The 18,154-nt window shown below is 29.7% G+C and overlaps 2 protein-coding genes across 2 annotated transcripts in view; both read left to right on the top strand.

Annotated features, from left to right (window-relative positions):
- LOC125875949 (organ-specific protein S2-like) overlaps window positions 1-18,154 on the top strand; it is a 189,714-nt gene that overhangs the window by 117,650 nt on the left and 53,910 nt on the right. The window lies entirely within an intron of this gene.
- On the top strand, window positions 7,631-10,577 carry LOC125875952 (FCS-Like Zinc finger 14-like). The gene is made up of 2 exons (XM_049557028.1): window positions 7,631-8,420; window positions 10,134-10,577. The coding sequence occupies exons 1-2, from the start codon at window positions 7,933-7,935 to the stop codon at window positions 10,294-10,296; spliced, it is 651 nt and encodes a 216-aa protein (XP_049412985.1). The 5' UTR covers window positions 7,631-7,932; the 3' UTR covers window positions 10,297-10,577.

Genomic DNA, 18,154 nt, shown 5'->3' with positions numbered 1-18,154 from the left:
AGGGGGCCTCTGGGCGCGGTGCCTCGAGGTGGGGATTGGTAGGCTCAGTGCCTCGAGGTGGGGATTGGTAGGCTCGGTGCCTCGAGGTGGGGATGGGTGCGATCGGTGCCTCGAAGCGGGGTGGGGGGCTCGGTGTCTAGAGGTGAGGGTGGGGGCTCGGTACCTCGAGCCAGAGGGGTGGGTGGGCTTGATGCCTCGAGGCGGGGGTGGGTGGGCTTTGTGCCTCGGGGGGGCTCGGGGAGCAGAGCCTCGAGGCGGGGATGGGGGGCTCGGGGGCGCGGTGCTTCGAGGTGGGGGTGGCGGGCCTCGGGGCGCGGTGCCTCGAGGCGGAGGGTGGGGTGGGGGGACCTCGGTGCGGCGCCTCGGGACGAGGGGTGCCTCGAGTTAGGAACGCCCACACGAATTTCCTCAAGAAATCTCGCCAAAGCTCTCAAAGTATTGAAACACCTTAGTTTGACCCTAGAAACTCATTCATAAACCATTATACATGATCTAACAGTTTAAGAACCAATGAAATCATCAGATTTCTGAAAAAAAATCGTTTAGTCAAAATTATTCCTCTCATTTTAGGAGTTACATCCTAATGATCATTTACACAATATAATCTTGAGATCCAAACTATCCACCCTACTAGCTTAAACTTGACGTTCGAAAATCAACGGAACTGACAGAATCACCATATGTCGCTCGGTTCTCAAATGTTGACCAAAGTCAACTCTCTCAATATGAATCACCCCAAATGTCTCAAAACCACTAAATCACTCATGGGCGCTTCTTTGAGGACCATGCCAATCGACCTCGCACCAAAATAAAGCATAACATAAGTATGAAAGAGGACAAAATAGTCATTTTTTAGAAAAAAGAAAAATTTTGCTAAATGAAATGTTACACTAAGATACTTATTAGTATGTGTGGTGTATTGATACTATTCTTGATGTGCCTTTTTGTTGGGTGCAAGTATGTTTCGGGTTGTTCGAAGAGTGGGAATGACAAATATTTATTCATCAGCTTCTATCTACACTTTCCTCAAGTGGAACTTCTTTTTTTTTATTTTATTTTGTGCGTATTCTACGTAGAAGCTCTTGTACATGTCTAGACTAGATCTTTGAAAAGTGTCGAGAGGTTTTTGTAAATTAAAATTAGTGTTTCTTTATAGTTGATATAATATGTGTATTTCAGATGTATTTCTTTTTTTTAAAAAAAAATATAAAAGGGGAATAAGTTGCAAAAATTTGCCTATTGAATTAGAATCGAGTAGTTGCTAGTACTATTCAATAAATTGAGTCATGACGATACATTTTCCACTCCTAAGTGCACTACGAGATAAAATAATTAGGAAGAGTAAAAGAAAACTAAATGTCAAATAACGAAGAAGCCAAAATTGTGAACCTATATTAAGTTGGTATTTACACATAGGATTTGGAGTCTCAATTTGATATTTTGATTTGTAATACGTTTTTGTTTGTAAAACTTTAGCTTCAATTCTCAAGTTTTCTTAAAGAACAGGATTTCAAATTTCAAGTTGTAGTTTTAATCATTTTTAAAAAAATATTTAATTTGACCCATAAATTTAATTTTATAAAAACAAAAAAATCATCATTTTAAAATTTGTAAAAACAAAAAAAATCATTATTTTGTAAATTGTAACTATTATTGTTGATTGGTAGATCTTTGTAAGATTCTGTGTTCTAAAATTTGTAATATTATGTAATTAGAAACATTTATTTATAAAAAAGAACATAGAGATTTGTGATTTATTAATGTGGCATCTTAAAATAGTCGATATACTTGTTATGAATTATTGTTTGCTCATCTGGTAAGATTGTATTAGAATTGGAGAAATTTTGACACTTTTCACAAATTATGTAGGCTTTCTTATCTATGGGGAAAAAATACTACTTAAAAATTCAAATTATATATTCTAATAAAATTTCAACTTTAAGTCACTTAATTGAAATCACCTCCAAACGAGCCTACAAGAGAATTATAGTCATTATGCTGATATTTATGATTAATAATAATATAATACTTAAAATTATTGTTAATAAATTTCGACAATGAACTACACTTATATATTAGTTTGTTTTTCATAGATATTAACTATTATAATCTGTTTAGGTTCTAAATATGCTAATGTTTTTCTATGTATGCTTTACAATATCATTTAACAACAAATTGAATCTTGAAATTATTCAATAAATTTGTATATTTATGATTAGGTTTGTCAACTGATATCTTCGTATACTAATTTAATTAGAAAGGGAAAAAAATATCTATAAGAACAAACTTGATGTTGACAGTGGAAAATTTATTTTTATTCACTATATAATTGTGGATCAAATTGAATTATTTGCCTCGAACAAATATCATATTCTTCATCTCAATTTATTTGTTCTATTATTTTTATAAAATTTCACTTAAAAAAAATGTTTTTTTCCTTTTTTAGTAATTCAGTTTGCCACATAACATATTTAAGACCACAAGATTAATGAACATTTTGATTTACATTTTTATGTATTTAACATAATTTTAATTTAATATTACAAGGTTCAAATTTTTCTTTACTTTATTAAACTCGTGCCGAATTTAAATATGATAAATAAATTGAAATGAAGAGAGTAACAATAAGAAATCTAGTTACTTGTTCACAAAAATTATTGATCTTATGTCCATAATTGAAATATTTTTCTTTATCGACTATCAATTTTTTCCTCAAAGTAGTTACTTATCAACGAATTGTTGTCGAGAAAAGTATTGAAAACACCCCTAAACTAAATGTGAATTATTTGTTTCATCCAGGATATATACTTTTACACCGGACAATTCTTATTTCTACCACTCAACCAAACATGCTCGGTGATGAAATATTTTCATATTTGTCAAGGAGGGGGAGTTTTTACCCACTTTTTTTGTTAGAAATTTGTCCACACGCACTTCACATATTCTAGTATAATTTAGATTATGTAGAACAAGACCGTGGAACTGGAAGAAAATTGTGTGAACGGATTTGCTCGTGGTTGAAGTTGCTATCTGTGATAGCTTCACGCTTCAAGAGATAATAAACATCAATCAATTTTATGTTTGATTAAAATCTATAATTATGTGTTATCCATATTACATTCAAATTATCCTAACTATTTAATTATGTTGCTTATTTTTATATATCAACAATATCTTCATTTATAATGGACAAAATCGAACTATTTTGAAGGATATTTTATGTATTTTTCCAAACTACTATATACACCCTCACCCTTTGCATAAAGCATAAAGTATTAAAGAGGTCATCATTACTCCTCAAGAAAAGGTGAAAACAAAAACCTTTTAATATCTCACAATCACGACAATGCGCCTACAGTTTTTTTCCCCCTTTTTCAATTAATACTTCTCCTGAGTTTTTTTTTTTCATCCAGTGTCTTCATAGCCTATGATAAAAGAGAGGTGTCAATGATTGTAATAAAATAAAAACAATTATAATAAGGCTAGTAAGGCTTGAACATGCGACCTCATAAATTTTTATCAACCCCTTAATTAATAGAGTAAACCTTCAACTTGTTTTAAGAGGTGACAATACTTGTATATATATTTATTAAATTAAAATTTAACCTCTATATGTAATTTTCTAGCGAAGGGGTGTCGCTTGACACCCCTTGACCAAGGGTGGCTCCGCCGCTGATAACCACATTTACTGCATCACATCCTTTGATGGTTCTAACTCGAGTTTTGATAATTTAAAACTTGAAACCAATACTATACTACGCCTTTTCATTTATTGGTGAACCTAAAGTATATGCTCATCTTTTTTTGACTATTAATTTATATCTTTAATATTGCAAAGTGGAGTACAAGCTGGATTATTTGTGTTTGTTTACCCCATTTGTTTTTTTAAAAAAAAATGGAATAGAATAATTTAATTAGTAATTGATTAAGAAATTTGTCAATGATTCATATTGATCAATGAAAGAGCAAACTATTGATTCATGCACTTAATGAGCTAATTAATTTTTTTTTGGGTGTACTGGTATTTTATGGTAGTGGGTTACTAATTGATCTTGGCATATAAATTAGAAACATCACTACCTTTATGAAGACAACATTATGATTATTTCTTTAATCATAATGTACATTGACAAAAGAATAATGTACATTGGGAAATGGGAGGTCCGCATAAATATACTTACTTCCCCTCTCTCTCTATATATATATATATATATTATTTAAAGAACAAAAGAAAACATTAATTTAATGAAATTGAGCAAAAATGCTCTCAGTTATCAGTTTGATCTAAAAATTTCCTTATTGTTAATAGTTTGGTCTAAATTCTCTACGGCTAATAATTTGATTCAAAAATACCCTATTGTTACTTAATAGGTCAAAAATACTTTTTTCCTAATAAATATATTAGTATTCTTTTTCTTTTAAACATACTCCACTCCTAATAAAAATATTACTATTAAAGAATTCAATTCTTGTTTCTTTTATTTTCATTTTAACTAATAGTAAATAAGTAGAAAATATTTTTTTCTTCTTACTCACTTTAACAATTAAAACAGAATAGCTCTACATATTCAGAATTGAAGTAAGATAAGTATTTTCTAATTAAAAAAATCATCATTAGGAAAATAATATTTTTAAAAAGAAAAGAAATATTATAATATTCGAAAAGGGGCATTTGATAGAGTGCTCTTCATTTGTACTTCACTCCTATTATTTATGAGGAATCTGATAACCTACTTTTTCCCAACACCAATAAACATAACATATCTATACATCACTCACCTATATCATATACTATATTTTTTTGTCAAGTGCTTAAGGAATTTATGGACCAAAATAACATCAAAAAAGTTAATAGTGTTTAGTTTCAAAGGGTTATATTAATGTGAATGATTCCAAGAAATTTATCTAAGCTTATATAATTATATATAGTAGAACTTATTGAGATCTAATGCGTAATTCTTCTTTTATAAGTTATAAATATTGATGAGTGATGACATCATATGATATGGTTGTATGTAATATAATTAGTCACTATGAGTCTAGCTAGATTGATCTCGATCAAGAAAATGAAGAATTATCATTAATTTAGTTAAGCCAAAAGCTTTACGAAAATATTTTGCCTAACTAAAACCTAAAATAGAAAAATCTACTCAAAGAAAGTGAATAATTAAGTTGATCAATCACTCACATAGCATGATGTTGAGTTGAAAATGCTTTTAAGGATTGAATTTGGATATAAATTTTTACTAAGTTCAACTTCAAACGAGCATCCTCCTACAATATGAACAATTATGTGGCCCACAGGCCACAAACTATAGGGATGATTTTCCCAAGGCTAGAAAGAAAATTCTTCATTGAGGTAAGTTTTTTCATCTAACTTCATGTTTATTAATCCGTTAACACTTTGGAATCATTAGAAGTTTAGAACGATTGTTAATGGTGGAATTGTGTCTTAGAACCCTAGGTTAATGAAATTGTAGGGGAAATCTTATCACCTATAGTATTGCTTCTAGTTTGTAAACTAATGCTCCCTAGCAAGAGATTATTGTTCTAAAAATGAATTGTGGTAGTTGGGAATCTTGAGTTCAATAAAGATGGGACCTTTCGTAGAAATCTCACTATGGAAAAATCAAGGATTGTATTGATAAAAATAATGTTTAGTTACAAGCTCCTTATATAGGAGAAGAGTCCTATTCTAGCTATACTAGGAATCCTACTACCACACAAATATAGTATTTACACGAGTAGTATTATATTATAACTCAAATACCTTATCTTAGTCAAATCCTACACCATACAATAGCTTAGTCGTACATAACTTAGGATTTAGTAGTCTAGTCCTAGTATGACTCCAATTCTAACTCGTCAGCCAACTTCAATAGACCTGTTCCTTTGACATGTTCCATCAGGCTTCAGGCTTCCTTCAACACCTTTAGCATTGGGGGTAGAAAATCCATTGATTGAGATAATGCGAGTACCATAGATCTAATTAATGCTTGAATGACCCTTGGGTAATATTGTAGACCATGAATATTGATATAATTAGTGAATCTGAATTCTCAAAGCATTTATTTAAAAAGTTAATGATTAATTACTCATATTGTTGCTTGTTTATTAGATATTCAACGTTCAAAGGCATGAAGGTTAGGAAAAAATATTTGTGGAGTACCTTGTTTGTTTCAAATTTTTATATCGAGGCAGAATATGATTTATTTTTATGTATAAACTCTAATAATGACATGTAGATTCATTGTAGAATTGATGGAAACAACATGAATAGACGACCTACGGACATGGTATTTCAAAAGATAATATATATCTTAAATATTCAATTTAACATTATTTATAAAGGCTCTTATTAGTTTTTTTAAAATTCAATATAACCTTATGAATTATGATTACACTTGTGCAACCAAACAACACACTTGCAATTATACTGTAATTACATTGTGACAAACAAACAGATCAGCGTAATTACTAGATTGTGTAATTACTAGGCTGGTAATTACTGCTCTAATAATTACACCAATTCTAATTATCTGATAATTTTCCAAACAGCCCTTAATTGAATTATAAAGGGAAAAAAATATCTATAAAAACAAACTTGACGTTGACAGTGGAATATTTATTCACTATAATAAATGTGGATCAAATTAAATTATTTGCCTACAATAAATATCATATATTTTCTTCATCTCAATTTGATTGTTCTATTTTTTTTAAAAAAATCTTGTTTCAAAAGAATGTCTTCTTTTTTTTTATTTAGCAACTCTTTAATTTCACGTTTCCACATAACATGTTTAAGACCACAAGATTAAAAAATATTTTAATTTACATTTTTATGTATTTAACATAATTTTAATTTCATAGTACAAGGTTCAAATTTTTCTGTACTTTATTAAACTCGTGCCAAATTAAAATATGATAAATAAATTGAAATGAAGAGAAGAATAATAATAAGAAATTTAGTTACTTGTTCACAAAAATTATTGATCTTATATCCAGAATTGAAATATTTTTCCTTATCGACTATCAGTTTTTTCCTCAAAGTAGTTACATATCAACAGATTGTTGTCAAAAGGAGTATTGAAAACACCTATTTGTTTCATCTCCAAACTATTGACAGTCTTAAAACACTCATTTACTTGACTAACTGAACTTAAATACACTCCCGATCTTGCAACATGAATGAAATACACCCCTAAATTTTCGGCACACTTCTCTCGGCTTTTAATAAGAGTTGCATGTCCTTAACAAGAGTTTGAAACCACTTGCTATGTCATGTGGAAGATCGAGGGCGTATCTAAGTCTAGTTAATCAAGTAGATAGATGTTTTAAGGCTGTTAATAATTAGGAACCAAATTAATAACTCACACCTAATTTAGGTTGTTTTCAACACTTCTCTGCTTCAACCTCTAATTCCCTCTTATAAGAGAAAATAAATAAATAAATAAATATTTCCTCTTTTTAATTTAAAATTTGAAAGAAATAAGTTATTGACAATGACAAAGACCAATATTTGTGGAGGGGTAGAAATGTAATCTTCCACCAAAAAAGAAAATGATTGAAAATGTGGAAGTTAATATTTGTGATGTGTTTATATTCTCCTCCTCCATTGAAAAACCAGAGTTGTGCTCCTCTTCTCAGTGAGGGAGAACCAGAAAAAAGTGTAGAGAGAGAAATTTATGCTTTCTCCTCTCTCTCTCTCTCTCTCTCTCTCTCTCTCTCTCTCTTTCTCTTTCCTTTCTCTATCTATATGTATAGATAAATCTGTATTTGGTGAAGGATAAAAAGTACACAGTGAGACAGAAACAAAGTAAGGAGATTGAGCAAAAATAAAACCATAAAGATTCAGTTTTTTTTCTGTTTTTGAGAGATTTAAGAGGACCCCATTAAAATTTAATCTATTTCTCTATCTGGGTGTGTGTTAAAATGGCTGAAGGGAAAGGAAACAAGAAGAGATTGTCTATAAATCTTTCCCTTTTTGCCCTCGCTGATAACAGCAGCAATAATAAATCTCCTAAGAAGTTTGAGGACCCAAATGGTGCTGTCGTTGGACTTGGAATTGTGGCAGCTATGAATAAGAATAGTAATTGTAGTAGTAATAGTAGAGCAGCAATTATTGCTATATCTCCAAGATCAACTACTTCAAACCCAATCCCAATTTTTTCTAGTTTTAAGAAGAAGCCTAGTATTGAAGAAATGGAGATGTGTGAGGAGTATACTTGTGTTATTTCTCATGTGGGTACAAATTTGGTTAAGAAAAGAGAGTATTTTGATGGTCAATTTATAGGAAACAGCAACTCTAATGCCTACCAGAAAACTGTTAATCATACAACAAGTTTTACTATGGCTGATTTCCTCAATTCTTGCTTTCTTTGCAAGAAACAGCTTAAGGGGTTGGATATTTTCATGTACAGGTTAGAATTTCAACTTTTTTTTTTGTTATTGTAATGATTATATGTTACTGATTTATTTGCTGATACTTTTTGGGATCTGATATTTAGCTGCAGATTATGTTTCATATCTAAGTATGTTGCACCTTTAATTTTGAATAGATATGCTTTTGTTTGAGCAAAATGGTTGAATGAACTTAGTCATACCCACACATAGGATGGATTTTAAGGAGAAAAGTGTTTCTTAAATTGTGGACCCTGCAGAACCTTTATATTTGATAAATGATTGCTCTATGAATATCTTATCTTGTTTACTTTTTTCTGTTGTTATCATTGATCTATGCAAGTTGGAACATGTCGAAGAACGTGAATCTTTTGCTTTCGATCTACTTTAAACTGTAGTTTTGCCCTTGTGAATCTGATCTGAAATTTGTGGTTGTCCAAGTTTGATTTCAGCAAGGCTTTATGGAATTGTACAGTTTGTAAAGAAGATGCTTTGGTATTAATGAGTTGATTAGTTAGCTTGGAGTGACGTGCACAATAGTTTCCAAATAGAGATCTTAGGAATGAAATGATTATTAAACATTTGAGGACTGAGCTTGGGAAGTCGAAAGTTTTGATGAACAGAATCTGAAAGCTTTTAGATTGTGCGAGGCGTCTCGTCTTAACTTTAAAATGTTACGATAAATATTTGTTAGATCCCTTTGGTGAGACCCGAAAGTTATTAGCATGCATTCTTGGAACTTTTGTCATGTCATGCTTCCTGACCTGCTTTGTGTTCGTCTGTATTTTGGTTACTTATGGGCGTCGAGTAGCCTATAAGATAATATACCTACATTTGTACTTCTTGCAACTGTTTCTTTCTTGATCAATTGTAAATCTTGCTTCTGCTTAGGCATCGGTTATGAACTCTGTAGTATTGATCACAAATGTCAATAGTAAATTGGATCCTTATCTACTTCCCGTCTTGCTTTCTGGTTTCTATTTGTATTGTTTATCTTTATTAATTAGCAGTAGTCTTGTTCCATTGGCATCTCCTTCCAACTTGCATAACTTAATGCTTTATATCATCTTTCCATAATATTATAACAAGAAGAATCTTTCTCATACGTTTTGGATTAGAGCATATTTGCTTGAATTACACACTCGAAGTCATGTTTCTCTAACTGTCAATTGCTTACAATCCACTCTATCGATGTTTCTATCACTAGTGACATTATTTTAATAGCTGAAATAAACAAATTGCACCAGGGCCTTATATTGTATTCAGAAGTCTCCTTTAGGTTGCTTCCTTTAAGGAACTGCAGAGTTGATTCTAAGTTTGAGATATTAGAATTTCGTTTTCATAATTTTAAGCAACTTATCTTGAATTGTGACCACAAGATGGTTTTTGCGGCAACATATTGATTATGTTCACGTAATGTAAGCTGTGTATTTTAGTTACCTGTTGCTTTCTTTGGCCTTGCTGGAAATCTTTTAGTTAACTTTCTTTGTCAACACAATTTTATAATGTTGTGAAGCCTTGAGGTAGGAAAATTTCACATGTTTTTTGTTTGTTCACTAAATATAGGCAGTTTCCTCCAGGTAATATGTGATAGGAATCTCTAATACATCTTGTTTCTATATGCATGTGGTCTGTATTACTTTATTCAGAGAATATCTTATGAACAAAGATCAAATATTTTCCGTCTTTTCGAGCTTAAAATAACAACTTCTTCCCTTTACTATTTGCTGCAGAGGGGAGAAGGCGTTTTGTAGTGCAGAGTGTCGTTGCACACAGATATCAATCGATGAACACAAAGAGAAATGTGGTTCTGAAGCCATGAAATCACTTAGCGACTACTCTGTTTCTCCTTGCTCGGGTCCAATGCAGTTTTTCACTGGTGTAGCTGTGGCATAACTCAAAAGCTCGTATGGTGTACGTACCCCCAACGTTGCATAATATATAAATAAATAAAAAGATATATTGGTTTTAAAACGTACCTGAATAAGAATTGGTACCCGTTGGGTTAAGAGAGATGTTAGATATTTATGTCATGGACACATCCTGAGCAGGCAATCTTTGCAACTCAAAAGAGTATGAAAAGAACATTTCTGGGAAAGAAAGCATGTTTATGAAGTTTGTTATAAGCTAGTAATGAAGGATTTTACATTTTAATCATAAGTTGGAAATCAATAACATTTTGAGTCATGATTTCTCATATATATTTTTTTGATTTTCCATCTAGTGTTCAATATTCGTATTATAGCTCGACTAATCCAGACTCATGCCACATAGGGCTTCATTTGGGGGAGAGAAGCGTTCTCTACAGAGTAATTTTTCATATTCAGGGTCCGAATTCGAGATCTCTGGTTAAGTCGAGAATTGTCTCATCTACTACATCACATTCTTTACTGACATTATACTGTTCTTTTCACATGACTGACTTATAACAAATAGATAAATGATTATTTGGTAACCTAATAATGCAGTAAAACATGACTTTATATGCTAGCTAAATGTTTATTGTTATCCTAATTAGGCAACCTAATAATGAAATAAATAACTTGCTCTAATCAACTAAGATATTTTTGATGAGTAAACATGTTTTCATACATTATAATTTAGTGTAAGTACGTCTCAATCAATAAAATTATATATATATAAAAAAATTATTAATAGATAGTTTGACGTTTAGATGAATGTTAGTATAAGAATTTTATATAGGAAGTTAAAAAGTTCTTTAAGAAAATGTGAACCTCTTTCTTTAATTTTCTTTGGTCTATCATAATTTAAGTAAGATTTGTATACAGTAAAGTATTTATTTTAAAGTTTTAATTATTAAGACTTTTAATATAGTTCAAATAAAAAAAAATTGGTCAATTCTAATTTCTAAAGTACTAAATAATAATAAGAGTTGTTATCTAATACAAATAAGTAAAAATTTAATAGTTATAACTTAAATTAATTTTTAAAATCGAAATATTAGAATAATAATAAAATAATAACTTTTTGAAAACATAATAATAAATGGAGTAATGATTTTGTTTATCATAAATCATGTATATGTTTCTAAAGTAATAAAGATATATTCTTTAGTAGTTGTCGTGTACTATAGCTTGCCTTTTATTGTAGAAAAAAAAGGACTTGTCATGTAATGTAGCTTGGCTTTTGTTGACTATTTTGGTAAATAGTCGAATTGGGTCATCTTTTGTTGACTCTTCTTCCACCCCCATTAAACAAATCTTAATATACCATATGCATTCATCTCCTCAGTCAAATGTATTATATATCAATTTAAGGCTGGGCACCGAATCGGAATGGGATCATTGAACTGGAATGAACCGGTATCGGAACGAAACAGTTTGACCGGATTGTTGATTGGTACCGAAATGAATCAGACCGGAACTACCGGGATGGAGGCTCAGTTCCGTCCCGTCCCACTATATACCGGGATAGAATCGGGACGGATCGGAATGGACCGAAACGGAACGGGATGGGATAAATGGGACGACATATATAACTATTTCAAAAAATAATTATTTTTTTGAGTTTTGAATTACGAAAATACGAATGTTTTTTTTATTTTTCTAAGTTATATTAGTTTATAGTATTTAAGTTTTAAAATTTATAATAATTTTACTTAAGTTTATTTTAAAGATATATTTTTTTTATTTTTATGTATATAAGTTTGTAAGTTAAGTTTAATAAAGTTTTTTTTTAAGTTTTTGAGCTTATGTAGTTATGTTATAAGTTTTAAAGATTTGAATCTTTTGAAGTTTATAAGTTATTAAGTTATATTTATAACTTGTAAGTTAAATAACTTAAGTTTGTAATTTTAAAAAATTAAATAAACAAAAAAGAAATGCTAATAAAAGTAAATAATGACAAAAATATTATTTTTTATTTTAATTAAAAATTATTTATCGGGACTGGACCGGTACCGGACCGGACCAGAACGGAACCGGAATGAATCGGGATGAACCGGTACCGGTATACCGATACCAAATCATGATACCGTTCCGTTCTGTGTACCCGTTCAATGTATCCCATCCCGTCCCGAATACTACCGGACCAAAACGGACCAGAATGGTACCGGTACAACCCGTTCCGGTGCCCAGCCTTATATCAACTGGTGAACTTAATTGTGCTTCGCACGATTAGAAATAATTCGCTAAATTAGTCAAATAATTAATTTTTAGAATAATAAAATGTTAAAAATATTCTAAAAATTCTTTGTAATGTTTAATTCAAATATATCAAATTTCATTCTTAATTTAGTTTATTATTAGTACTTATGTTTTATATATTTTGTGATTTTAAATCACTTAAGAATCGTAGGTCTTCTGGAAAAAAAAGCTACATTGCTAAATTTGTTCACCTTATTTTAGAGAAAATGGCCAAATGACTCCCTAACCTATTAGCCAATTCTCAAGGACACACTAATACTTTACGGGGGTCCTATTACCCCCTTGAACCTTTTATTTTTGATATTTTGTAATCCTTAAATGCTGATCTTTTGTCATTAACCAGATATATACACATGTTTGTATACACGCGCGGGGCCCACTTCTATCACTTTTATTTTTCTTCATATTTCAGATCCAGTGAGTCCACTTCCTTTACTTTTCTCTTTTAAGTAAGAATGAAATTTCTAATTTCAAACTAACCAATAATACGTATGATTCAATTGTGTATCAATCTTTCTTATACAACTCCAATGACAAGTAATTTTTGTAAATCCAAAAATGATTTTTCTTTGTACTTCACTTTTTACCATTTCAAGAATTATTTTTTCAAAACATTCATTTTTGCTTAGCTTATTCTATTAGCAGAAGAACACGTAGTTATAGTGACCCAAGTGAGTAAAAATTGACAATTATTTAAATCTTGAGGGGCAGATCAAGTGATGGAGTTTATGAGTTGAAGAGGGAAATAACTTATATTATGGACATCAACAAGGAGAAGAAATTTCAAACCTTATCGATGAATCTCGGTACCCAAAAATTTTATAATTTTGATAGGTGAGAAAAATTTCAAACACTAGATTTGAAATCGGAGAGCATTAGAGAGGATTACGAACCCCACAACATCAGGCTTTCAAATGGAAGATACCATTGTAAGCTTTGAAATGGAAGATGATAAAACTCAAGCTTTGAAAATGGCAGAAAAGAGGAAGAAGAAAGAAGATCTTTTTTTGAGAAAATGGCAAAAAAATGCAAGCTACGGCTAGTAGCCTTAATTTTAGGTTGATTTCATCTTACATGTGAATTTAAAATGCAGATTATATGTTTTAGATAAGTATCTACGCGCCTAAGGAAAGTGTATTCACTTTTTGGATATGTCAGCGTTTAAGGGCTACAAAATATCAAAAATTAAAGATCTAGGGGCTAATAGGACCCCCGTAAAGTATTGGTGTGTAGTTGAGAATTGACTAATAGGTTAGGGGGTTATTTGACCATTTTCTCCCTTATTTGAATTAAAAAAGGTAAGTTTGATTTAATAAGTTGAACTCTTCATCTATATGTGTATCTATACACAAGTTTTCCTTTCATTTATTCTGAAATATATATAAGCTTATATGCTTAAAATGTAAATATATTTAATATATATTTTTTACGAAAACAATTTTTTTAACAACTATTTTTTGTTTTTTTAAAACGCGAGTTAATTTTTTATGATATCAACCTATAAAGGTAAAATTATACATTATGTTTACTTCAATTAAATTAGTGTTAAAGATGTCCATTTCCTGTGTAATCACCCCTCTAATACTTCTTTGGTCTGCCTCTACTTTTTCTGAAACCATCCATAGTTAACCTCTCACATCTCTGCACAAAACTTTTTTTCTTGATAAATACATAAACATATTTTTTTCTTAACAAAATATTGCTCTTAAAGAATCTTATCCTTTAAAATTTATGGTTAAGACATAAAATATCTAAAAAAATATGTTTTGTACATAAGGCTTCACAAAGAATAAAGCTTACAAAAGAAATCATAATAAATTATACAAAGAAGTAAAATCGCCAGTCCTTTCAGAATTGAAGAACATCATAAGCACATTACATCACAATTGTTTATTTTCTCCTGCGCATGCTTGACTCCAATGCATTGTAACTTATAAGCGAACTCTAGTATGTATCGAGCTCATATTAAATTTACATTCATTCAAGAATTCAAATTAGAAATATGAATAATAGTAATATATCAACACAATTTTTTTTATCACACTCTCAATAAGTATAGTATTTGAACAGTGATATATACAAATTAACTTGTTGAATCATTAGCTTCGAAAGTTGAGAAGTCACATACTATTTGCAAGATTATTGATACCAATACATGTCAATAGTTTCATTAAAAGTGTAGGTATTGAGGGGTGTTGTCCGTTTTTACTTCCATTGTAAGGTCATAGACACGTTCCTTTGTATAATTGTGGATAATGATTATCTGTAATGATAAAAATCATTTTTTCGAATTATTTTATAAAAAAAATAATTTATCTGATTAATTATTGATAAAAATGAGATCAAAAGTAAAAAATAAAATAATAAAAATAAATAAATAAATTCTATTTTTGGAAAAAGAGAGGTGTTACATCACTCTTATTTTGTCTAGCTAAAATATATGTAATGTAAGAATTACGTAAAAAAAATTGATGAGACATATTAATAAATAGAAGATACAAAACGATAAAGATTTTTTTTGTAACTCATGAGATATATAATTAGATGTTTTTATCAAAAAAAGATATATAATTAGATNGTTCACCTTATTTTAGAGAAAATGGCCAAATGACCCCCTAACCTATTAGCCAATTCTCAACTACACACTAATACTTTACGGGGGTCCTATTACCCCTTTGAACCTTTTATTTTTGATATTTTGTAATCCTTAAACGCTGATCTTTTGTCATTAACCAGATATATACACATGTTTGTATACACGCGCGGGGCCCACTTCTATCACTTTTATTTTTCTTCATATTTCAGATCCAGTGAACCCACTTCCTTTACTTTTCTCTTTTAAGTTAGAATGAAATTTCTAATTTCAAACTAACCAATAATACGTATGATTCAATTGTGTATCAATCTTTCTTATACAACTCCAATGACAAGTAACTTTTGTACATCCAAAAATGATTTTTCTTTGTACTTCACTTTTTACCATTTCAAGAATTATTTTTTCAAACATTCATTTTTGCTTAGCTTATTCTATTAGCAGAAGAACACGTAGTTATAGTGACCCAAGTGAGTAAAAATTGACAATTATTTAAATCTTGAAGGGCAGATCTAGTGATGGAGTTTATGAGTTAAAGAGGGAAATAACTTATATTATGGACATCGACAAGGAGAAGAAATTTCAAACCTTATCGATGAATCTCGGTACCCAAAAATTTTATAATTTTGATAGGTGAGAAAAATTTCAAACACTAGATTTGAAATCGGAGAGCATTAGAGAGGATTACGAACCCCACAACATCAGGCTTTCAAATGGAAGATACCATTGTAAGCTTTGAAATGGAAGATGATAAAACTCAAGCTTTGAAAATGGCAGAAAAGAGGAAGAAGAAAGAAGATTTTTTTTTGAGAAAATGGCAAAAAAATGCAAGCTACAGCTAGCAGCCTTAATTTTAGGTTGATTTCATCTTACACGTGAATTTAAAATGCAGATTATATGCTTTAGATAAGTATCTACGTGCCTAAGGAAAGTGTATTCACTTTTTGGACATGTCAGTATTTAAGGGCTACAAAATATCAAAAATTAAAGATCTAGGGGGTAATAGGACCCCCGTAAAGTATTGTTGTGCAGTTGAGAATTGACTAATAGGTTAGGGGGTTATTTGACCATTTTCTCCCTTATTTTAATTAAAAAAAGGTAAGTTTGATTTAGTAAGTTGAACTCTTCATCTATATGTGTATCTATACACAAGTTTTCCTTTCATTTATTCTAAAATATATATAAGCTTATATGCTTAAAAATGTAAATATATTTAATATATATTTTTTACGAAAACATTTTTTTTAACAACTATTTTTTGTTCTTTTAAAACGCAAGAGTTAATTTTTTATGATATCAACCTATAAAGATAAAATTATACATTATGTTTACTTCAATTAAATTAGTGTTAAAGATGTCCATTTCCTGTGTAATCACCCCTCTAATACTTCTTTGGTCTGCCTTTACTTCTTTTGAAACCATCCATAGTTAACCTCTCACATCTTTGCACAAAACTTTTTTTCTTGATAAATACATAAACATATTTTTTTCTTAATAAAATATTGCTCTTAAAGAATCTTATCCTTTAAAATTTATGGTTAAGACATAAAATGTCTAAAAAAATATGTTTTGTACATAAGGCTTCACAAAGAATAAAACTTACAAAAGAAATCATATTAAATTATACAAAGAAGTAAAATCGCCAGTCCTTTCAGAATTGAAGAACATCATAAACACATTACATCACAATTGTTTATTTTCTCCTGCGCATGCTTGACTCCAATGCATTGTAACTTATAAGTGAACTCTAGTACGTATCGAGCTCATATTAAATTTACATTCATTCAAGAATTCAAATTAGAAATATGAATAGTAGTAATATATCAAAAGAATTTTTTTATCAAACTCTCAATAAGTATAGTATTTGAACAGTGATATATACAAATTAACTTGTTGAATCATTAGCTTCGAAAGTTGAGAATTCACATACTATTTGCAAGATTATTGATACCAATACATTTCAATAGTTTCATTAAAAGTGTAGGTATTGAGGGGTGTTGTCCGTTTTTACTTCCATTGTAAGGTCATAGACACGTTCCTTAGTATAATTGTGGATAATGATTATCTGTAATGATAAAAATCATTTTTTTGAATTATTTTATAAAAAAATAATTTATCTGATTAATTATTGATAAAAATGAGATCAAAAGTAAAAAATAAAATAATAAAAATAAATAAATAAATTCTATTTTTGAAAAAAGAGAGGTGTTACATCACTCTTATTTTGTCTAGCTAAAATATATGTAATGTAAGAATTATGTAAAAAAATTTGATGAGACATATTAATAGATAGAGGATACAAAACAATAAAGATTTTTTTTGTAACTCATGAGATATATAATTAGATGTAATAAATATAATAGATTCTTTTAATTATTGATTATATTAATTAATGAAAAAAAATGACTTTCTAGATCATAAAAAGTGACCACACCACTTTATCTATATCTAACTTTACTATAGATATAAATGTCACAAGAATAGTAAGACATTGATGCAATCAAATCTGACAATTTAAACCTTTCTAAACAAATCACAATTTCAGGAACTTAATTAAGAAAAAGAAACAAATTAATTGATTATATATGTTTCATTATTGACGGTTGACATTTTGAAATTTCTCTCTTTTACTTTTTTTTTTATTTGTTTATATGAGTTTCTTGTTCTATTTTTGTTCCTATTATTTTTCATTTGGATAATTTTATTGTATTTATGTAATTCTATCTCTTTTTTTAGTTACATTTCAAAATGATTTTCGGTTCCACATTTTTCCACATCCCTTTTCAATTATTTATTTTTGCCTATTTAATATTTTCAGTATTTTTCCTTTAAGATAATTAAGTTAGTTCATTTTTTTGCTTCAACTAATTTTAAAGGAAAATTCAAAAATTATAAATTTCTGTTAGTTAACTTTTCTTTGTATTTTTTATGATATAGAATTATATTGATAATTATAATTGATCATCTTCCTTTTCTATATCTATTATTTATTTTA

Source organism: Solanum stenotomum, chromosome 9, assembly GCF_019186545.1.
Source record: "Solanum stenotomum isolate F172 chromosome 9, ASM1918654v1, whole genome shotgun sequence".
Classification (NCBI taxonomy): domain Eukaryota; kingdom Viridiplantae; phylum Streptophyta; class Magnoliopsida; order Solanales; family Solanaceae; genus Solanum; species Solanum stenotomum.
This window is presented reverse-complemented; position numbering and strand designations above follow the sequence as displayed.

Coding starts and splice junctions, on each gene's coding strand:
- LOC125875952 (XM_049557028.1), top strand. CDS start 7,933: ATGGCTGAAGGGAAAGGAAACAAGAAGAGATTGTCTATAAATCTTTCC. Junction 8,421..10,133: donor TTGGATATTTTCATGTACAG/GTTAGAATTTCA, acceptor TATTTGCTGCAG/AGGGGAGAAGGCGTTTTGTA.